General features: G+C 47.2%; 1 protein-coding gene across 2 annotated transcripts in view; it reads right to left on the reverse strand.

The window, feature by feature from the left end:
• CPPED1 (calcineurin like phosphoesterase domain containing 1) overlaps positions 1-24,152 on the reverse strand; it is a 136,837-nt gene that overhangs the window by 17,680 nt on the left and 95,005 nt on the right. Inside the window, exons 3-4 of one of the 2 annotated variants that reach the window (XM_045382878.3) lie at positions 23,161-23,586; positions 18,723-18,835 (exon numbers count right to left, since the gene is read on the reverse strand). In XM_045382878.3, coding sequence (XP_045238813.2) covers positions 18,750-18,835; positions 23,161-23,586 — 512 coding nt within the window. In that variant the 3' untranslated portion in view covers positions 18,723-18,749. The remainder of the gene's footprint in view (positions 1-18,722; positions 18,836-23,160; positions 23,587-24,152) is intronic. The other variant, XM_045382877.3, reaches the window with a different exon arrangement.

A 24,152-nucleotide genomic window follows, 5' to 3' on the forward strand; every position in this document is an offset into this window, starting at 1 on the left:
ATGAATGTATTAATGCTGTCATCACAGAACTGGCTTCCTAATTTTAAAAAGAGGATGAATTTGGCCAGGCCCCCTTCCTCCTCACTCTTGTCAGGGATGCCCCAACAAGAAGGCCCTCACCAGACGCAGCCCCTTGACCTTGGACTTCCCCACCTCCAGAACTGAAAGAAATCAATCTCTGTTCTTTATAAATTACCCAGGCTCAGGTATTCTGTTATAGCAGCACAAAATGAACTAAGACACCATGTAAATTATACTTTTCTTACCTCACCTGATTAATGATCCACAAAAGTTATATTCTTCCCTTTTCAAAGTTCCTCTTAATTAAAACTCAGAATGTGGGAGATGGGGATGGCACAGAAGTGGCCTGGAAAACACCTAGGGCTGTGCATTTTCAGCTTCATCAGGACGGAAGGATTCCTGCTGCAAAAGGTTTGAGAGCGGATGGAAGAGGTTCAGCGGTCACAGGCATCACACCAACACCTGGAGGCAGCTGAGGGGGGCCCACATCCCTGTGCATAACGTGACGTCTCCCACTTCCACCCACCACATCTGCATCCCACTTAGAATTAAAAAGGGCACGTGGATGTGCTCTCATGCTGCAGGGCAAAGAGCAGTATTGGGAAATAACTACTCTCCAGGGCCTGGAGGCGTCTGGCTGCCCTCTTGAGTCCACAGCCTTGCGAGTGTGATTACAGCAGAGCATCACCTCCCTACCCTGTACTCACGGATTAGTTACGCTCCTCCACCCCGAGACTCACTGCCGTTTACTACTTTTTAGAGACAGCGTCTTGCTCTGTCGCCTATGTTGGAGTGCAGTGGCGTGATCTTGGCTCACTGCAACTTGTGTCTCCTGGGTTCAAGCAATTCTCCCTGCCTCAGCCTCCTGAGGAGCTGAGATTACACGTTCCCACCACCACGCCCAGCTGATTTTTGTATCTTTAGTAGAGGTGGGATTTTGCGATGTTGGCCAGGCTGGTCTCAAACTCCTGAACTCAGGTGATCTGCCCACTTTGGCCTCCCAAAAGTGCTGGGATGACAGGCATGAGCCACTGCACCCAGCCCCTTTGTTACTTTTCTACAAGGGGGGTTATGCTCAACTTTTTATTTTTTCCCCTTCCTGATGACTTACAGATTCAAAACCTGTAGAATATGCAAGAGGAGGGCTGCATTTTGTTAATACTAATATTTGGTTGTCAGAAAAGCACTGGCAGCCTGGGGTGGGAGCTAGAGGTTGGGAGCCTCAGGCTTGAACCTCAGTTCTACTGTTGCTGAGCTGTGTAGGTGTGGCATGTGCAGCAACATATGTGAACCTGAGTTTCCTCATTTGGAAGGCAAGACTAGTATCCACCACTCCCAGGGCCACTGGGAAGATAAGTGAGAATCAGAGACACGCCCTGGGTGGCACAGCAGGAAGCTGCGTGTCTTGTACTCGGGCAGCACTCAATAATTATACTTTCCTCTCATCCTTCTCTAAGTATCGGATCAGAAGATCTTTTTCTTTTCATTTGCACAAATTACATCTTTCTCACTGTTCATAATTTCCTCTTTATTTTTAAAAGAAGATGGCAGCTTGCGTGTGAAATGGAGCGTGGGGCACACATTAAGGTTTCAATCCAGAATGGACAATTTTCTAGATTTCCATACCCTACCTTAAACACAGCTGTCAGGACAAGAGGCTCATTAAAAAGATTGTTTTGACTGACAGAATGTTCATGTATCAAACTGGAAATCCATCCAAAAATACTCGAGGGAGGTAGACAGAGGTGGCGGCCAGCCACGAAAGGAAAATGTTTTGCAGAATTTGTTCAAGATGAAATTTGCTAGGGAGAAAGTGCTCTGCCTCTGACTTGAGCCAGGGAAAGCCAAGAAGGGGGTACTGCAGCCATCAGAACATGAGAACCTTGGGTAAGTCAGATTCTGTTTGAATAACTGCGGCAAGAAAAATTCTGATCAGGCAATGATCCCTTAAAGAACACACATTAACTAAATTTGTGCACTTTTCCTTACCCCTGGGCTTCGAGGCACTTCCTCCTCCAGTTAACAGCTTATTCTTCCTGCATACATCCCTGGCTTCCACAAGCCCTTTCAATGGTGGCCTTCCCTGGGCTCTGTCCATTCTCTCGTCCCTTTCCCTCTCACTGATGACCACCGCTTCTGCTATAACCTCAACCACCTCCACCTGCCAAAAATTCAGAATCATTTCCCAGCCAACAATGGGTTCCTAGGCTTCGTGGACCTCTCTTCTGGACATCCTTGCAAGCCCTGCCAACTCAACCCACTTACTTCTTTTGCCCCAATGCCCACCCCGACTCGTGTGGGTTTAACTGGAGCACCATGAAGTCATCCAACCCAGGCACGCGGGAGTCACCCTGAGACTCCCTTCCTCCGCCTGGTCCATGCGTCCTGTTGACCTGTCTGCCTGAACATGCTTACCCCCATCTCCGCTCCATCCTCAGTGTGATCTTCCTGGTTGCCTGATCTCCTGTATGATATTCAGCTGTCAGTGGCAATGGTGGCTTTAAAAAGTAAAGGCTGTATTTGTGCTTAACTATGATTTATCTACCCCATAAAAAGAGGAGGTAAGCAGTCCAGGGAGGGCGCAGCCTCTCCAGGATTTCATTAAGGATCCAGCCTCCTTCCATCTTTCTGTTTTGCCTTCCTCAGTTTGTAGCTTCTATTCTCAAGATCACAAGATGGCTGCAGGGCTTCTAAGCACTGGGTCCAAGTTCCAAGGTGGAAGAAGAGGTAAGGGCCAACAAAAAGCTTTTTTGGAAGCCCCACTTGCTAAACCCCTGAACTAGGTCATGCAGCCACACACAGCTGCATGGGGGTCTGGAGAAGGAGTGTTTCAGCCTGCCATGCTAGTGCCCTGAAGAAAACCTGCTCTGTAAGGAAGGAAAGCAGAGAAAATGCATCCGGGTAAAACTGAGCAGAGCCATCTTTCTGAAATGCAAAACCCAGGCACAGTGGCTCATGCCTGTAATCCCAGCACTTTGGGAGGCTGAGGTTGGAGGATCACCTAAGCCCAGGAGTTCGGGACCAGCCTGGGCAACAAAATGAGACCCCATCTCTACAATTGCTTTTTTTAAAGCAAAACCCACTTCTGCCACTTCATCAAGTAAAATTTGAGGGTTCCCATGACCTTAAGGTCCTGATCAAACACAATGTCTCTGCTTGAGCCTACTCCAGTCACTGAGCAACTCCAGTGCCAGTGCCGGCACCGGATGAGCTATTTTGTGGCTCCAGTCTCGCCCATGTTGTGCCCTCTTTCTGCCCAGGTCTGCCTGATGAACTCTTACTCATTCTTCAAGACCCTGTTCATTCCTTTCCTCCAATGGAAAAACATCCCTGGTGAAGCTGGACAGGGCTCCTTCTTCATCCTCCTTGCACATTCTTTTACTTTTGCCCTGATTTCTGGCTCGCACCTTGGTTTCCCCCACTGGTCTATGAGCTCCTTAAGGGCAGAGGCCACGTGTGTTTAACTGAATACTCATCCCCAGGATGAACAGCAGAGAGCGGCCGCTCTGTGCCTGCTGGATAAACGAATGAATGGAGAGATGGATGGATGGATGGATGGACAGTGAATGAATAAATGAAACTTACGGCAACTCAGAAGCTATACTTTAGGAGGTATCCTGGAGGAGAAACCCAAATCGCCCCTTTGTCAATATTATCACAGGGAAGGGAGAGTTCCCATATTTTCTGATTTTACAAAAGAACTGCCATGTTCCTTATAAAAGGAGACCTTATTCACAAGAGGGTGGAAATCGGAGACAGCGGAACAAGCACCGACTCTGGATCCTGTCTGTTACTTAAATGCCAAAAGACAAGCGACTGCACCTCACTGTATACTGTTTCCTCAGTTTTAAAAAGGGGACAATAATGGTTCCCTTAGCTGGGCACGATGGCTCACGCCTGCAATCCCAGCACTTTGGGAGGCTGAGGTGGGCAGATACCTGAGGTCAGGAGTTTGAGACCAGCCTGGCCAACATGGTGAAACCCCATCTCTACTAAAAATACAAAAATTAGCCAGGTGTGGTGGTGGGCACCTGTAATCCCAGCTACTCGGGAGGCTGAGGCAGGAGAATCGCTTGAACCCAGGAGGCGGAGGTTGCAGTGAGCCGAGATCGTGCCACTGCACTCAAGCCTGTGTGACAGAGCTAGATTCCTTCTCAAAAAATAAATAAATAAATAAATAAATAAAAATAAAGAAAATAATAATAATAATAGTAATAATAATAGCCTCAGGAGGCTATTGTGAGTTTCAGGCTTAATGCGTTTAAACCCCTGGCACAATCACCATTGTACACCAGGGACCGATGCTTCTTGGGACTGTGTTTGAAATAAAGTGTAGACAAAGGCATTTTTCTTTCTTGCCTTTGGAGACAGTGCTGGTTGCCTCTCAATATCCACACCCTCCCTTTTCCTCCTGATTTTCTTCTGGGCAATGTCCTGCTCAGGGAGACCACCAACTTCATTCCCCAAACCAGGATGGACGCAGCTATGACAATTCTCCTCCCACGGCCACTCGGGGTCTAGGCAGGAGCCGAGGTCTGGATACGGAGATGTGGGAGGAAGTCACCGGGGCATCTGAGAAAGGTTATGTTTCTTGTAAAAAGTCCCCCTTTCTTCCTCTGGGGTTGTCAAGTGTTAATGTGACGCGCAGAAGTGTATCAGCCAGCTGCGAGGTCCAGCCTAAGGAATGGGTCATGACAGGGAGAAGCACAGCAGGTGTGCAGAGAGATCCTGCTCATGCATTCAGCCAGGCCAAACGCCTGAGCCACCTGTGGCCCTCTGTCCAAAGAACTTCCTTATTTTCTGAGTTGGGTGATGGGAGTTTCCTGTTCTGCACAGAACCAAAGGAACTGATGCTACTGATACTATCCTATACTTGTTAGAACAGTCACTCTCCTTTTGGGGTGGCCAGTAATCCATTTGTTTTGAAGATTGCTTGTTTATTAATTATATATGTTTATTTTTGAGATGGGGTCTTACTATCTTGCCCAGGCTGGTCATGAACTCCTGGGCTCAAGTGATCTTCCTCCCTCAGCTTCCCCAGGAGCTGGGACTAGAGGCATGAACCACCATGTCCAAGAATCCATTTGTGAACAAACACTATGTAAGTTGGCCTTTGGAAACTCCTACAAAATAACAGAGTTCCCCTGTTGTCCGAGAGGCCGCAGAGGGTTTCCATGTCAGGGTGGGATTCAGTGAGACTCCATTAGAATACAGTTTTGTCAATAAGCTTCTTGCATCGTTTCTACGCCTGTGAAATTGGTTTCCCAACCCTCTTGCCTTCAGTAGGACCAAGGCACGCATAGGTCCAAAGGTAGTGAGTGCTGTGGCACATTCCTCATCAGAGAGGGGAGGACGCTGGGACGGCAAAGGTGGCTTAGTAACCCTGTTGCCACGTCTGTATGACAACTTGGAGGCAATTTGGAAGTGAGAACCAGACGACAGACATGAGAGGCAGAGTGTCAGTTACTAAAACACCCAAAATGTTGGCAACTGAAAACAAAGACAATCTCTTCCTCCCTTTGATTTAGATTGTGGCCTTTTACATGTGGCTGAAGATTTAAGTGCAGAAAATGTACAGTGGCATAATTTTTTTTGAAAAGAACTGAGGGCTCTGTAACTATGATCTTTAAATATAAGCATCAGTGGTGACTGATTTAGTACCTATACTAGGGGTTGGCAAATCAAAGCCCATTGCCCGCTTTCTGATGGGGCCTGTGAGCTAAGAACGCTTCTTACATTTCTATCATAAATGGCTGCATTTAGGACTATGTAAGTACCTGTATCATACCCTTAATTTTGCCTCTTGTCCCACAAAACCTGAACTATTTAATCAGGCCCTTTACAGAAACCGTTTGCCAACTCTTGACCTATACTCACACTCCACTACAGGGATCCTTTTTATAATATTATTCTTTTCTCATGTTTTGAGAAATTTAAAAGATACAGTAAGTACAAAAGAATAAAGTAACATTCATAATGCCACCACCCAGAGATAATAAATATTAACATCTTGCAAGATCTGCCTTTACATTTTTTTTAAAAAAGAAATGAAATATTACAATGATATCCCAAGTCCCCTTTAACTGCTCCCCGCTGCACCAGAAGGTCTTAGCTTTACCTTTAAGCAATGTGCACCTTCTTGGGATAGGGCCTGGCCAGGGATTTGGCCACAGTGTCAGTGACCTCAACAAGATTAAGAATGGCTATTCCTAGGCCAGGCACACCTGTAATCCCAGCATTTTAGGAGGCTGAGGTGGGCAGATCACTTGAGGTCAGGAATCTGAGACCAGCCTGGCCAACATGGTGAAACCCCATCTCTACTAAAAATACAGAAATTAGCTAGGCGTGGTGGTGGGTGCCTGTAATCCCAGCTATTTGGGAGGCTGAGGTTGCAGTGAGCAAGAAAATGGTTATTCCACAACCCTGACTGGAATACAGGAAAGAGAGGCACCAGGTCACAATGGTCCTGTGTATTGATGGATTAATCACATAAAAAAGCTTTCTTTGGGCTTTGCATAGAGTAGGCAATCCCCAAATTTATACTTAATTAATTGAACAGATGCCCCCAAAGCAGACACTTAACGGAGTAATTTTATGAAGACAGTAATAACGTAAAGGTTGTTATAAATTAAAGGAACAACAAGAGAATGAAGGAAGAAGGAGGGAAGGAAGAAGCAAGGTGGAATGGAAAGTCACTAACATGAAAGTCACAAGGGCAGCAGGTGCCACACAACTCACACTATTTTTTTTTTTTTTTTTTGAGACAGGGTCTTACTCTGTCTCCCAGGCTAGAGTGCAGCAGTGCGATCACAGTTCACTGCAGCCTTGACCACCCCAGGCTCAGGTGATTCTCCTGTCTCAGCCTTCGGGGTAGCTGGGACTACAGGTGCGCACCACCACACTCATACGATCTTAAGAGGAACCACACTCGTATCCAATAGGTAGCAAGCAAAGTACTTGCACATCTTCACATGTGATTTATGGGGAGATAAATTTAAGTAATAAGAAACAACTCTAAAGTGTCCTGGAATCCTACTCCAGGACTTTTTTTTTTTTTTTTTTTTGAGGTGGAGTCTTGCTCTGTCACCCAGACTGGGGTGCAGTGGCACAATCTTGGCTCATTGGAACCTCCACCTCCTCCTAGGTTCAAGTGACTATTATCCTGCCTCAGCTGCTTCCCGAGGAGCTGGGATTACAGGCACCTGCCACCACTCCCAGCCAACTTTTGTATTTTTAGTAGACACGGGGTTTCGCCATGTTGGTCAGGCTGGTCTCCAACTCTGGACCTCAGGGGATCCGCCACCTCGGCCTCTCAAAGTGCTAGGATTACAGGTGTGATTTATCATGCCCGGCCCCCACTCCATGTCTTAAGTGTAATTCTCTGGTTTCTTTCCTGACTTTTCTCCAAGGCTCTGAGCTTCTTGAGGGCAGGGCCGACGCTTACTCCACCTCATGTGTTCCCCTTGTCTCCAAGGAACACGTGGAAACATGCAGAGAACATCTGCCATCAATGTTAAAAGATGTAAAGATGAATGTAACACTAAGCAAAATACCTGACCCCAATGTCAAAAGCTCCAGTCAGAATGCTACATCTCTTCAGCAAAACACGACACACAGTCACATGTGGCCTTACTAAGACTGATTGCAGGCATTCGTTCCACAAATATGAAAATGCACAAGTATCTTTATGTTAAGATTTGGATCTGTTTATGCATGAAGAAGTTCAAGATGGTATGATGTATGACAGAGAACAAGTGGAACAGCCTCAGTGTCCCACAATGACAAGAGTTTAATGAACGTGGAATGTCTACAGAGTACAATGAGCTGTGGTCTGGGTTTTTAATGACATGAGATAATGCTTTGTATGACATAATCTTATGCTTCCTAAATGCCTGTATATGATCAGCTATATGAAAAGAGGGCTTTTTTTTTTTTTAAAGAGACAGGGTCTCACTGTGTCCTCGAGGCTGGAGTTCAGTGGTACGATCTTGGCTCACTGCAACCTCGAACTTCTGGGTTCAAGAGATCCTCCCACCTCAGCCTCCTGAGTAACTAGGACTAGAGGTGCACAGCACCACGCCTGGCTAATTAAAAAAGTATATTGTGAGCCAGGTACGGGGGCTCACGTCTGTAATCCCAGCACTTTGGGAGGCTGAGGCGGGCGGATCACGAGGTCAGGAGATTGAGACCATCCTGGCTAACATGGTGAAACCCCATCTCTACTAAAAATACAAAAAAATTAGCTGGGTGTGGTGGCGGGTGCCTGTAGTCCCAGCTACTCGGGAGGCTGAGGCAGGAGAATGGCATGAACCCAGGGGGCGGAGCTTGCAGTGAGCGCAGATCACGCCACCGCACTCCAGCCTGGGTGACAGAGTGAGACTGCATCTCAAAAAAAAAAAAAAAAAAAAAAAAAAAGTATATTCTGTAGAGATGGGGTCTTGTTACATCACCCAGGCTGGTCTCAAACTCCTGGCCTCAACTGATCCTCCCACCTTGGCCTCCCAAATCACTGGGATTACAGGTGAGAGCCACCACACCCAGCCAGTATTTCTTATTAACAAGAAACTGTTCATAAATGGACTGCTTATAAACCAAGCCACCACCCCCAATCCCCCAAGCTGTGCAACCAGAGTGCACCCGTATGTGAGACCACAAATCACACTAAAGATGCAGGACTTCACAAAGCTGAAGAAAATGACACTGGGGAAATCATCAGCAAATAAGGCTCTCATGGAGTAAACATACCTGTCCACATTAGCTCCTGAGAAGCCAATCATCAGATTACTGATGGATTCAGAAACAGACCCTTAGGAAGACTGATGAAATCTGAAAATAACCCTCAGTGATGCTGCTGCCAATGTCAAATGTAAAGTACAGGATGCTGTCAAAGAATTTTTTCAGACCATTTACTCCAAGGAAACCAAGTCGACACTTGATTTCTTCTCCGTTCATTGTGAGTTGGTGCGTACCGGCAGTAACCACCATTTTATCGAATACAAGTTGAAATTAACTGATTGCCATAATTTATCTCTTTTCTCAAGACAATGTCTCAAACCAACCTTTATTTTTATTTTATCACCGTTTTCTGTAGCTATGGTCCGCATTTTAAGTGAGCTTTTTTTTGGCAGCCATGATCTTTAGATAATGAGCCCTCCTGGGCTTGAACCCGTGAGGGGCTGGCCAGAGTCTGCGGGGGTGGGCACAGATCCCTCCCAGTTTCATGAAAGACACCATCAAGAAGGCCAGGTGTGGTGGCTCACGCATATAACCACAGCACTTTGGGAGGCCACGGCAGGCAGAGTGCTTGAGCTCAGGTGTTCCAGACCAACCTGGGCAACATGGTGAAACCCAGCCTTTATTGAAAATATAAAAATTAGCTGGGCATGGTGGGGAGCAACCGTACTCCTGGCTACTCGGGAGGCTGAGGCAGGAGAATCACTTGAGCCCGGGAGGCGGAGGTTGCAGTGAGCTGAGGTCATGCCACTGCACTCCAGCCTGGGCAATAGCACGAGACTCCATCTCAAGAAAGGAAAAAAAAAAAAAGGTCAGGCGTGGTGGCTCATGCCTGTAATCCCAGCACTTTGGGAGGCTGAGGAAGGTAGATTGCTTGAGTTCAGGAGTTTGAGACCAGCTCGGGCAAAATAGTGAGACCCAGTTTCTACAAAAAAAAAAAAAAAAAAAAAAAAAGAAAGACAGAAAGACACCATCAAGAGCATCTTTGTCTGCAGAAGGCACAATTCACATACTCAAGATGAATGGATAAACGGAAAGGCTTACTATGAAAGAAAAATTCCTGCTTGTGGAGGCCAAAGGGGAATTCCACGCCCTTGTATTCCATGCTGAGTGGGCTCCAGGGACCCTCGCTTGGCAGATCCCTTTTGGACATCCCCATGCTGAGCCTCTGTGGTCGTTGCACCAGCTCCTTTCCTGAGGCAGCCCGTGGAGAGGAGCAGGTGAAGAATGGGCAGGAGGGTGAGCAGGTGGGACTCTGCCCCACACAGGCGTCCCAGCTCCTCTCTACTTGCCATCAACACCCATGCCCATGGTGTATTCTGCTTATCAACATGCTCTGGGGCACCCAAAAGCAATGTTGTTGAGAACACAGGACCCAGGGTCACTGCCCAGGCCCCAAGCATTAGTGTCACCCACCACTTCGCAGCTGGGTGATGCTGGGGAAGCCGATTTGTCTCCCTGCGCAGCAGTTTCCTTGTCTACAAAATCAGAGCAAGAGTCCCTGTGGTGTACTATTTATTAAGTAGTCACTATTACTATTTTACAAGTATAGTGTCCTCTGTGTGCGTGTGTTTCCTTCCTTCCTTCCTCCCTCCTTTCTTCCCTCCCTCCCTTCCTTCGAGACGTAGTCTCACTCTGTCACCCAGGCTAGTGGCGTGATCTCAGCTCACTGCAACCTCCGCCTCCTGGGTGCAAGCGACATTCTCCTGCCTCAGCCTCTCGAGTAGCTAGGATTAAAGGCACACACCACCATGCCTGGATAATTTTTATATTTTTAGTAGCTATGGGGTTTCACCATGCTGGCCAGGCTGGTCTTGAACTCCTGACCTGTGATCTGCCTGCCTCGGCCTCCCAAAGTGCTAGGATCACAGGTGTGAGCCACTGTGCCTGGCTGTATCCACTGCTTTTTAAATGACCAATGGAGTCACACCGACCCTCTGGTAGCACTTCATAGAGCCATCCTGGGGACAGGGGACCCCAGTGTGGTGAACAGGGGAGTGACAGAAGAAACACTGCCAGGAAGACTTCGGTTCCCACTCTGGTAACACTTGGCAGTGGGTCGGGGGTACCAATTCAAGGAAAATCAGAAATTGTATCCCTTACACATCCTTTTCATGTCCAGTCATTTAAAATATTTTTCAATAATAATGATGATAATGATAAGAATACAAGTTCACCATCACCGAACACCTACCAGGAGCCAGACACTGTCTCAAGATACTGGATTATTTCATCTGATCCCCACAAAACCCTTAGCTATCACTGCACTTGCTTCGTAGCTTTGTGACCCGAATGAATGACCCCGCCTCTAGGACCTGAATTTGTTTGTCGGCGAAACGGAAAAAATGCCAGTACCTTGTGGGGTTGTGGTGTAGGTTTGCCACACCATGGGAGCCGCCGCTGACAATAATGTGAATAAAAATAAAAGTGAACATTGACCATGGCTCTCAAGAAGCCTGTTCATCTGCATTTTTCGGAAGAGAAATTGCTCTATTAGGTGTCTTCAGTGGCATAATGGAGGAGTGAGATCAGAGAATATCACAGTCCCCAGGGAGACAGAGCACACAGCATAGGGCCCCCCACCCTTGGCAGGGCGGCCCCAGAGGAGGCTCAGTGGCTGCAGGAACATCACCCCTGCCTGATATGGCCCCTTCCATCTGGACAATGTTACTGCAGGGAACAGCGCCCTCACCTGGACTCCAACTGCACACAGCATAGTGCTTACAGAGCGGAGATGTGTGAGAAAAAAGATTTCCTTTCCTCTTACCACGCCTGTGAAATTTAAAATAGACTCAGGAGTTAGAGGGCCTCTGCTCCTTACAACTGGCGTGCTCAGTTTCCACACCTGTGCCGAAGACCTGGCGAAAGCACCTTTAAGGTCCTGACACAGGGGTTCACGGGACAGCGTCTGGCACCCAGGGGGCTTCACCGAAATGAGTGGTATTTGCTTTTGGAGACAGAGTCTCACTCTGTCACCCAGACTGGAGTGGTGCAATCATGGATCACTGTAGCTTCAACCTTCCAGGCTCAGACGATCCTCCCACCTCAGCCTCCCGTGTAGCTGGGACCACAGGCGTGCACCACAATGCCTGGACTCATTTTTTGTGGGGTTTTTTTTTTTTTTTTTTTTTATGTAGACACAGCATTTCACCATGTTGCCTAGGCTGGTCTCGAACTCCTGGGCTCAAGCGACCTGCCCACCTTGGCTTCCTAAAGTGCTGGAATTACAGGGGTGAGTCACCATGCCTGGCCATGCTATTTATTTATTTTTTTTTAACTTTCAAATCAATCAATTAATATGCAAACATTTTAAAGTAAAATTTAAAAGGCAATGAAATTAAGCATTTTTGAGTTTATTTTACAAAGCAACGTTGTAGATTTGTACTTACACTGCGGGAAATAGTTACGGAAAATGTCAACGCAAGCGCAGTAAATAAAAAATAACTTGAACTAGTAGACAGAATGAGCGTTTCACTGAGCTGGGGATATTGGAATTTTACAAAGAATCTCACTGCTGATTTCAAAATGATACTAATTGCTATTTTTGAAACATGACCTCAAAAGAGAAGATACAATATTTTGACTTCATAAACTTCAACAGACGCTGCTGTTTCTCATGCACTGGGGGCTCCTTTTTGCAACGTTGTGATGGAATTACAAAATTACATCATTTTTAGTTGGCCGGCTGTGTTGCCTCATGCCTGTAATCCCAGCACTATAGAAGGGGCTCAGGTGGGCGGGTCACCTGAGGTCAGGAGTTAAGAGACCAGCCTGGCCAACATGGTGAAACCCTATGGCTTCTAAAAATACAATAATTAGCCAAGTGTGGTGGCGGGTGCCTATAGTTCCAGCTACTTGGGAGGCTGAGGCAGGAGAATCACTTGAACCCGGGAGGTGGAGGTTGCAGTGAGCTGAGATTGCGCCACTGCACTCCAGCCTGGGTGACAGAGTGAGACCCTCTCACGAAAAACAAAAGAACAGAAAAACCCAAACATTTTTAGTTGAAGAGCAATCCACAACCTCAGAGAAGAAACTTGTTTGTTTCGTTCATCCCTCTGTCCTCAGTGCCTAGCATGGGACCCATGCTCTTTGCTGAATGGATAAATGTTGATTTAACTTCAGGAATCAGCAGCATACATTTACACATGCCAGATTCTCAATTTATAAATATTTACCATCGGGACTTGATTTCAACTTTAATTAGCCCAACTGTTAAGGATACCTCCAAAGTGAGAAATCTAATCCATCACTTCACACCAGATGTAGCTTTGGCAGTTGGTCTTTTATCTAGGTTTATAGTGAATGAGAATCAGACATTAAATGACTAGCATGTGATGTTTTACGGCGAACTGCTCAGAACCTAAAAAATAGGCTAAACGTGGGAAAATAAATTCAAGACTAAATCTTGGGAAATAAAACAAAAAGGGAAAACTTCCTCAAACTGATAAGGCCCCACAAACTCTGGATTCTATAGATGCTTTAAAAAAAGTTGGGGGGGGGGTAGGGCGGGGGCATGAGTGTGAGATCGTTTTTAAAAAATCTTTTTTTTTTTTGAGACGGAGTTTCCCTCTTGTTGCCCAGGCTAGAGTGCAGTGGCACGATCCCTGCTCACTGCAAACTCCGCCTCCCAGATTCAAGTGACTCTCCTGCTTCAGCCTACGGAGTAGCTGTGATTACAGGTGCGTGCCACCACACCCCACTAATTTTTATATTTTTAGTAGAGATGAGGTTTCACCATGTTGGCCAGGCTGGTTTTGAACTCCTGACCTCAGGTGATCCGCCCACCTCGCCCTCCCAAAGGGCTGGTATTATAGGCGTGAGCCACCACGCTCAGCCTAAAAAATTCATTTTAAATGGGAGGGCACTGTAACATGATTGTCACTGCCCTATGGACAGGTCTGCTATATTTGGAAAAAAAAAATATGAAACTAAACATTCAAACACTAACACTTAATTGGTGAGGTATGTTAAATTAAATTGAGGCTCAAGCTGCCTCCTTACATTCTTTATTTTTATTTACTTATTTTTTTGAAACAGGGTCTTGCTCTGTTGCCCACGATGGAGTACAGTGGTGCAATCATAGCTTACTGCAGCCTTGGCTTCTGGGGCTCAACCAATCCTCCCACCTCAGCCTTCTGAGTAGCTGAGACCACAGGTGCATACCATTATGCCTGGTTAGTTAAAAAAAAAAAAATTCTTTTTGGTAAAGATGGAGTCTCACTATGTTGCCTGGGCTGGTCTTGAACTCTTAGGCTCAAGCGATCCTCCTGCTTCGGTCTCCCAAAGTGCTGGGATTGCGGTGTGAGCCACCATGCCCAGCCTTCTTTACACATTTTAATTTCAGCCAAAGGTTTCTCTGTATACATAGTGAACTGGATGTGTAAACAGAATAGAACATACTCTTGCCAATCTCCGGTTTTGGCCAATCACAGGCAGTCAACTGTTCAAACTGTGTTCAAATAAGACAAATGCTGAGTTATAACCAATCTGGCTGTTTTTGTACCTCACTTCCGATTTCCGTAGGTCACTTTCCTTTTACTGTCCACAAGTCTGTCACCATTTGGCTGTGCTGGAGTCTTTCTGAGCCTCTATTCTGGTTAAGGGTCTGCCTGGATTTACGAATCATTCTTTGCTTAACTAAACTGTGAACTTTAATTTGTCTAAAGTTTTTTCTTTTGAAACAGGCATGTGCTTTGAAAAATAAAAGGATCAAATTTTATCACTAAATTCCATAAGAATGTTTCATCTACTTCAATGATTACCACTCTTTTAAACCAGTACCCCCTTTTGTTAAAATTAAAAGTAGCATGCATTCCTCACCTACCCTGAAAAATCTCAGACTGGCTGTAACTGTCTATCTTCCCGCACATCCCAGGAGCCAAGAGAATTTTGTCTAGCTTTACTTCCTATAGCTTGAATTTTGAACAGAGTTGATCACTATTTCCCTTTCAAATCTACACAGCTATATCAGCAGGCAGCAGGCATGTCCCCAAACCAGGCCCGCCTGTCCTGGAGATTCTCATGAACCCCTACAAGAAGGACGCCAGCACCCCAGAGGTGAGAAGCATGCTGGTCTAGCTAATGGATAAAGCACAGTCGCCTGCTGTGGGTTCCCCAAACGGTTCGGGATCATACAGAACAACAAACATGCCCTTACTGAGTGCTCACTATGAGCCAGACATGGTGCTAAGTGACTTGTTTTTTTTGTTGTTTTTTTTTTTTTTTGAGATGGAGTGTCACTCAGTCACCTAGGCTGGAGTGCAGTGGAGTGATCTTGGCTCACTGCAACCTCCGCCTCCTGGGTTCAAGCGATTCTCGTGCCTCAGCCTCCCGAGTAGCTGGGATTACAGGCGCTCACCACCACACCTGGCTAATTTTTGTGTTTTTAGTAGACATGGGGGTTTCACCATGTTGGCCAGGCTGGTCTTGAACTCCTGACCTCAGGTGATCCACCTGCCTCGGCTTGCCAAAGTGCTGGGATTACAGGTGTAAGCCGCTGTGCCTGGCCTGACTTGTCTTTTTGATTTTATATATGACTCCCCTTAAGGAATACACCAACTCGACAAGATTGGGGTGAGTACCCTCATTTTATAAGTGAGAAAACTAAGGCAGAGAAATGTTTAGCGACTTATCTCAAGCAACTTAGGAAGCCAAATCCTGTTTGTTCACCTGCCAGGTTACAGGACCCCCCGCCCACCAGCCTAGACACTAATTCCCCCTGTACAAATTCCCAAGTTTTGCCTTATCTGCACAGTACTCATACTATTATTCACTCAATCATTTTCTTTACTTTTTCTTTTATTTTTTACTTTTTGAGTCAGAGTCTTGCTCTGTCACCCAGGCTGGAGTGCAATGGCACGATCTCGGCTCACTGTAACCTCCGCCTCCCGGGTTCAAGCCAATGTCCTGCCTTAGCCTCCCAAGCAGCTAGGACTACAGGTATGTGCCACCACACTTGGTTAATTTTTGTATTTTTAGTAGAGATGGGGTTTCTCCATGTTGGCCAGGCTGGTCTCGAACTCCTGACCTCAGGTGATCATTCAATCATTTTCTTTAAATTGATAAGCTAGTTCTATTTTTTCTAATACATGTGAAGCTGATCACCCAATTATTAGACATCTTACATGCACCATGGACCCTCTTATCCACACTCCAATCCCAAATCACATCCTGGTCTTCAGGGGAACATGTGCCTCACCCAGGCACGCCCTCCACTGAGAACCTTCAGGAGGCTTGTTCTGGGCAGACCCTTCCGTGAGTCAGGCAGTTGTCACAATGGGGTCGTCAGATACATCCTAGACTTAGACACATACAGAATGTGGACAAGGTTCTGGGGAGAGCAAGAGCATCACCCCGTAATGGGAACATTTCTCCAAGCCAAGAGTTGGAAAATTATCACCGGCAGGCCTACCACCTGTTTCTGTAAACAAAGTTTTATTGGAACACCGCCATACCCCGTTGTTTATGCACTGTCTGTGGCTGCTCTCTTATTATGAAGGCAGAGTTGAGTAGTTGCTACAGAGACCATAGAGCCACAAAGCCCAAAATGTTTACTATCTGACCCTTTACAGAAAAGTTCTATTGACCCCTCTAGGCGAAGCATTTCCCATAAAAAAGTCAGCTTGTGGGCTGGGTGTGGTGGCTCATGCCTGTAATCTTAGCACTTTGGGAGGCCAAGGTGAGCGGATCACTTGAGGTCAGGAGTTCAAGACCAGCCTGGCCAATATAGTGAAATTGTCTCTACTAAAAATACCAAAATTAGTCAGACGTGGTGGTGTGCGCCTGTAATCCCAGCTACTCGGGAGGCTGAGGCAGGAGAAACCTGGGAGGCGGAAGTTGCAGTGAGTAGAGATGGTGCCACTGCACTCCAGCGTGGGTGACAGAGCGAGACTCTGTCCCCCACCACCACCATAAAAAAGTCAGTTCATGAAAACTAACTCACAATGATACGGATATTACCTGCTGATAAGTAGACTCGAATCACGCTTAAATCAATTCTATTAACCACTATTTACTTACTGGGGAGCTACTATATGACACTCTCAGCTGGGGGCTGGCCTTACAGAGGTGAATAAGGCTGGGCTTCTGTTTCCTGGAGGAACCAGGATCTAAACAAGTGATTGCAATACAGCTCAAAGGATGTCAGAGCAGGATTTGATGTTTTATCTTCCTATAAAGTCGATCCTGGGAACCTGACCTTTTTGTTCTTTAAAACTTTGAACTTTTTTTTTTTTTTTGAGATGGAGTCTTGCTCTGTTGCCCACACTGGCACGCACTGGCGTAATCTTGGCTCACTGCAACCTCCACCTCCAGGGTTCAAGCAATTCTTCTGCCTCAGCCTCCCAAGTAGCTGGGACTACAGGTGCCCGCCACCATGCCCGGCTAATTTCTGTATTTTAGTAGAGATGGGGCTTCACCATGTTGCCCAGGCTGGTCTTGAATTCCTAACTTCAAGTGATCCACCCACATTGGCCTCCCAAAGTGCTGGGATTACATGTGTGAGCCACTGTGCCCGGCCAAAACTTTGAAATCTTAAAACTATAACCATGGGCTAAGATTTATCTTCTTTCTCTCTCATTTTCTAAAAAAGCATAAATACTAGAAATGAAACTCTAATTCTGTGAAATGACTCATTAACTTTTGCAGGAAAGATCAACTTATTAGAATTTTTCATAATTGCCACATTTGCTCTGGGCTCTCTAAAACACAGTTCTAACCTCTCTGCTGAGAATGGAAAAAAAGAAAAGGTATCGAGACATCAAGGGAAACATGGTCAGTTAAAGAGCTAGCTTTTGTTTTTTAAGATTGAGTTTCTAAATTGGAATCCATATTAAATGGATCACATATTAATCCTCTGCTGAAAGAGGCATAAGGGACAGAGGCAATGTCCCAGTTCAACCAAGATTTCACTATCTACTACCTATCTTTGCTACTCCAACTAGGTATTAGGCAAATTAAGGGGAAAACCAATTTTTACATCCCTTGGATGTGATGAAATTGATTATCCTCACGCAGGGGAAACAGAGACAGAAAATAACAGGTGCCACTTCACACCGGTATATCTGTCCTGCCCTGATAACTGTTTATTTGTACCGGCTATTGACAGTGTTTTTGTATCATACAAAGAGGGTTTTCTACTGAGCTTCAAAAGTAGAAATAGGATGCATCTGTTTCTAGGGAAACCTGAGCTTGGAGGCTGGCGGGCTTCGGTTCACACAGCACACCCCTCTGCTCCCGGTGGTCCACTGCACAGTGACATCCCTCCTCCTCGTTTACCTCATCCCATTTTTAAAAATTAATGCAACAATGAGAGATGATTGTTGATGCTCATTATTAAATCATTTATTCATCCCACACAATGATTCAGAATTATTCATTAAGCTTGCTGGAAGGAAGCTGGGTTTTACCTCCACGGTGGTTTGGGGAGAGATGTGCTCTTTAAAAGGATATTGTATAACAACACAATTATCATAATTAAAAGCTACCCTGATATTCTGATGAGCTTTTGACATATTTTTGAGTACTGGCATTTCAGCACAAGGAGATAAATGAGACTGAAACAGTAGTAGGGAATAATATTGCCATGGGGGGAGAAAAAAACCAAAGGCAATATTAAATACCAGCTGCCATCGTCACCCCCAATTTTATCCCAGCTTTTCAGTTAATGAATTTTACAAAATATCACTTGAACTTGTGGCTTTCCAAAATGAGTTCCAATTATGTTGTTGTGACCTGAGCTGCTTTCTGCATAACTGAGTCATGGATGCGTACAGCCCCCGAGAGCACCCACCTACCTAAGCTTCCAAGCCCAGCAAGTCTCTTTGCCTGCGGCAGAGTGCATCCACGTCTGACTCATATCTCTTTCTGATGTTGCCTAAGATTCGTTCTGTGTTTGGAAGGTCATTCAGCAAAGGGCCTGGTTTGGCAGGCCGCGGAAACTGAAAGGGAATTGCGGAAAGGGCTCTCACCTCTCTGGCCTTCTCTGTGAAGCAGGTTTAGCTGAAGACCCTTAGGCCAGTGGCCAAGAACAGGTGTCTGTATACCTGCAGGCGTTGCCCGGAGGAAGCACTGGGAGGGGGTGCTGGGGAAGGGAGACACAGACTGATGAGTGACCCCGGAGAGCCAGCCTGAGGACCGGAGCAGAGAGAGGCACAAGTGGCTTCCCTAAGACCAAAGCCACAGAGGCCACGGGCTGGGAACTTGATGGTCTGAACATGCTCCTGTCGCCCAGGCTGGAGTGCAGGGGCGCAATCTTGGCTCACTGCAATCTCCACCTCCCAGGTTCAAGTGATTCTTCTGCCTCAGCCTCCCGAGTAGCTGGGATTACAGGTGGGCACCACCAGGCCTGGCTAATTATTGTATTTTTTAGTACAGACAGGGTTTCGCCATGTTGGCCAGCCTGGTCTCAAACTCCTGACTTCATGTGATCCACCTGTGTTGGCCTCCCAAAGTGCTGGGATTACAGGCATGAGCCACCACACCTGGCCCAAAGACTTTGACTCATTCATTCATTCCACAAATACTGACAAAGCATTTATTATGAGCTAATATCTGAGCCAGGCCTCCCAACTGCATAGCTGAATATAACCCTGTCCCTGCCCTCAGGGAGCTGAGAGTTTAGCGGGGATTCAGACAAGTCAACACTTGCAAATCCATTTGACAAGTGCTGGGATAAGAGAAGCTGAAGAACCTGGGGCAGGGAGGAGGGGAGAGCCTTATACAGAAGGTGTCAAAGTTGAGTGGGAGGCGGGATGTGGTGTCTTACACCTATAATCCCAGCGCTTTGGGATACCCAGGTGGGAGGGTCACTTGAGGCCAGGAATTTGATACCAGCCTGGGCAACACAGTGAGCCCTCCATCTCTGCAAAAAATAAAAAAATTAGCCAGGCATTGTGGTGCTCTACTGTAGTCTCAGCCACTTGGGGAGCTGAGGTGGGAGGATCACTTGAGCCCAGGAATCCAGAGCTGCAGTGAGCTATGATCACAACACTGCACTCCAGCCTGAGTGACATGGTAAGACCCCATCTCAAGAAAAAAAAAAAATGTTGAGGCCAGGCACGGTGGCTCACACCTGTAATTCCAGCACTTTGGGAGGCTGAGGCGGGCAGATCACTTGAGGTCAGGAGTTCGAGACCATCCTGGCCAACACGGTGAAACCCCATCTCTACTAAAAATGCAAAAATGAGCCAGGCGTGGTGCTGCACACCTGTAATCCCAGTTACTTGGGAGGCTGAGGCAGGATAATCACTCGAACTCGGGAGGTGGAGGTTGTAGTGACCCGAGATCATGCCACTGCACTACAGCCTAGGTGACAGAGTGAGACTCTGTCTTAAAAAACAAAAAATTGTTGACTGGGCCTAGGCAGATGAACCAGAAGTGGCCGGAGGGGAAGGCGGGTGTGACTGAGAAGGGCCCTGGACACTGCAGTGAGGAACTGGGCCAGACCTGGGGGTGAAGGGAAGCCTCACACTGGGCAGTCAGTTACATGCCCATCTTGCTGTTAGCTGCAGAATGAACTAGAATGGGCAAGAGCAGAGCGGGAAGCACTGTGCAGAGCTGCTGCTAGGTCCCAGATTAGACAGTGGGCAGGCTACAGAGACAATTGAAGGGACATGAAATGACCAAGTGCCTTCAGCTAGCGAGCTCCTCTGGAGACGGAGCCACTGGATTCCAGCGCCTGATGTCACTGAGAGTGGAATAAGGAAACTAACCCCCCTGCTCTGTCTCACGCCTACCAAGCAGCCTCCTGATTATAATTGGGCTTCCCAGGTAGCTCTGCCTACAGGAAGAGAAAGCACTGCTGGGGCAGAGGCCAGGGCTGCAGTCTTGCCCTAAATTAATCAATTGCCATTCTGGTTGTGGCTGTCAGTCTCTGGGAGCTGGGATAACTGGAGACATAGACCAGCCCGTGGTTTGCCAACAACTCTGGTTCCTGAGCTTGAGGGGTTGCAGTTCTGAGTGGGCAGGGGGCTGGGGCATCATGGATATGATGCCACCCTGTAGGGCCCTTGGTGGGTGGTCAACAGGCTTCTCCCAAGGGTGCTCTGTTAGAGCTCACACCTGTAATTTATAACTCTTTCAGGGGCCAAGGCAAGGGGATCATTTGAGGCCAGGAATTCAAGCCCGGCCAGGTGCAACAAAGTGAGACCCCGTTTCAACACATAATTTAAAAAATTAGCTGGGCATGGTGGCGTGTGCCTATAGTCCCAGTTTCTCAGAAGGTAGAGGTGGGAAGATTGCTTAAGCCTAGGAGGTCGAGGCTGCAGTGAGCCATGATCACGCCACTGCACTCCAGTCTGGGTGACAGAGCAAGACTCTCTCAATAAATAAAAAAATAAATAAATTTAGAGCTGTGGGTCTTCTCGATATCTGGGGGTGCTCCGTCCTACAATGGGAAAACCACAGAACTACATACCACTTAGGAATGTGGTTGACAAGAACAAATAACTCAGGGCAGTCATGGGTTTTACTCATCTAACATTAGATCTGGCTGGCTGCGGTGGATCACACCTGTAATCCCAGCGCTTTGGAAGGCTGAGGTGGGTGGATCACCTGAGGTCAGGAGTTTCAAGACCAGCCTGGCCAACATGGTGAAACTAAACCTGGCCAACCTGCCTCTACTAAAAATACAAAAATTAGCTGGACATGGTGACGGCCGCCTGTAATCCCAGGTACTCAGCAGGCTGAGACAGAAAAATTGCTTTAACCCAGGAGACGGAGGTTGCAGTGAGCTGAGATTGTGCCACTGCACTCCAGCCTGGGTGACAAGAGCGGGACTCCGTCTCAAAAAAAACCACTACTGGATATGAAAGGAATCACTTCAGTGGCATTAAATGTTCTCTCTGGCTTTATTCTTCGTTACAGAATAGTCTCCATGGTGGTGCTCATGCCATCTTGATGCTTTGTTTCCTTGTCATCAAGACAGTTTTCTGCACCAACTCAAGCATGGCATGAAATTTCAAAGGCCTTAATAGAAGTTTTCTAACTTTATCTCCATGGAACAGCTGGAAAACGTCTCCAATTATATGAGCTTTTTCCAAAATGTCTCGAAAACACGGAAGTGTCAGCTGGGCGTGGTGGCTTACACCTGTAATCCCAGCATTGTAATCCCAGGTGGGACTAAATCCGTTACTCTCTCCCGATTCTAGAGGAGAACTTAATCCACCTCACCAGAGGAAAACTGATCAGGTCCTGTGGCCTTGAGAAGCCAAGGTAGGCAAATCACTTGAGGTCAGGAGTTTGAAACCAGCCTGGCCAACATGGTGAAACCCCATTTCTACTAAAAGTACAAAAATTAGCTGGGTGTGATGGTCAGCGTCTGTAATCCCAGCTACTTGGGAGGCTGAGGCATGAGAATTGCTGGAATCCGGGAGGCGGTGGTTGCAGTGAGCCGAGATTTTGCCACTGCACTCTAGCCTGGGCAATAAAACAAGACTTTGTCTCAAAAAAAAAAAAAAAAAAAAAAAAAGAAAGAAAGAAAAGAAAGTAAGCCCTGGTGAAAGGAAGAATGAGGACAAAGAGAAGAGACACAACTGTTGGCAAAACTGGAATTTGCCAAGTCACTGGTAACCCAGGGAATCCACCTAGAACAGACTATTTCTCTTGAAAGGCCCATGGCAGGTGCTACCAGAAAAATAAAGGAGGTGGGTGGGCTAGTGCCTTAGAGCGCCGTCAGAAACTGAGATGTGGCCTCCAGAAATGGAGCGCCTTCATTCTGTGTGTGCACACGTGTGTTACATGTATGACTGGCCGCAAAAGATGGGACTAAATCCATTACTCTCTCCTGATTCTGGAAGAGAACTTAATCCACCTTGCCAGAGGAAAACTGATCAGGCCCCAGGAACTGTCCACCAAAGTCACATCCCAGGATTTCCTGGGTCACAGCTGACGAATACTGGAGGGAAGCTTGGCTCTTAAAGATCGTCTGCCCTTGAGCAAGGTGCCTGCTTCCTAGAGAAGTGAAAGCAGATGTCCCTGGCATCTTGCCTTCTCCTAAAGCACATGCAAGCCACATTCACATCCACCTGCACCACCTGGTCTCCTTTCCCCAATAAACCCCTCCTGCCACTTGGAGAACCCCCATCTTCAACTATGAGCAGCTACGGCACACTGAGTACTCAGGCTACGGGCTGTTCTCCATGTTTGGGAGGTCTTTCTCATATACTCCTCGAACCCATCCTGCAAGAGGGCTACTATTACCATTCCTGTTTTACAGACGAGGAAACTGAGGCGCAGGAGGATTAGGTAGCCAGCCATGCAGTCTGCAAGTCCAAGAGCTGGGATCAGAACTCCCGGCCTAGTCCTCTCTCCCTTTTTGCCACATTGCAGCGGGACGGGAGAAGGATCTGGAAATGCCCTCTCTAGAGGAGCCCTTCCTCCCTGAAACCCGTGGCCCAGGACATCTACCTGCGTGGATGAGCTTGTCTGCCAGCTTCTTCCGAGTGGGCTTGCTGAGGTTGAAGTAGTCGTCGTCGTCCTCATCAATGCTCTCTAGGAACAGCGGGATGTGCTGGAAGACGATGGCATGCTGGCAGTGCCGCTGCCTCGCGATGCTCAGTTGCTCGTCCAGCCACTGGTCCTGCGCCTGCTTCAGGCTGGGGCACTGGGAGGGGTTCTGGTACAACTGGGAGTTGAGGACCAGGAACAGGACGCCCCCGACCCAGAAGCTGAAGTAGTCGTCTCCCCAAGTTTGGCAGAACTCCTCGACGGTCTCAGCCGTGGGGGCATTGCCGACGTCGTGGTTGCCGCTGACTAGGACCAATGGGATCGCCCTGTCCACCGTTCTGAGCACTCGCTTCAGGTCCTCCGTCTGTTCCGTTCGCCACGGCTTCCCTGGAAGAGAGAGGGTCACGTCCTGAGACAGCCAGAGGCTTATTCACTTGAAATAACTAACTTAAGTACTTACTAACATAAAATTAAAAGAGAGAGTAATCTAGAAATCCACTTGACCTGGCACATGGAAACTGCAAAATGCAGTCATGTGCTAAAAGCAAACCAACAAGTCCGATGGGGGCCTCTGCCCATCCTTCCCCAGGACACCTTAGAAATTCCATGACTACATGGTCGCCTGCCTCATGTTGCTGAGTGATGGTGTGAAGTCAATCCTGAGATTAAATATTAGTGGACCGGGTGCGGCGGCTCACATCTGTAATCCCAGCACTTTGGGAGGCTGAGGTGGGAGGGATCACTTGAGCCCAGGAATTCTGAGACAAACCTAGGCACTATAGTGGGACCTTGTCTTCATAAAAAGAAAATCAGGCCGGATGTGGTGGCTCACACCTGTAATCCCAGCACTTTGGGAAGCACAGGAGGGTGGATCACCTGAGGTCAGGAGTTCGAGACCAGCCTGGACAACGTGGTGAAACCTCATCTCTATTAAAAATACAAAAATTAGCTGG

This window comes from Macaca fascicularis, chromosome 20 (assembly GCF_037993035.2).
Source record: "Macaca fascicularis isolate 582-1 chromosome 20, T2T-MFA8v1.1".
Taxonomy (NCBI): Eukaryota; Metazoa; Chordata; class Mammalia; order Primates; family Cercopithecidae; genus Macaca; species Macaca fascicularis.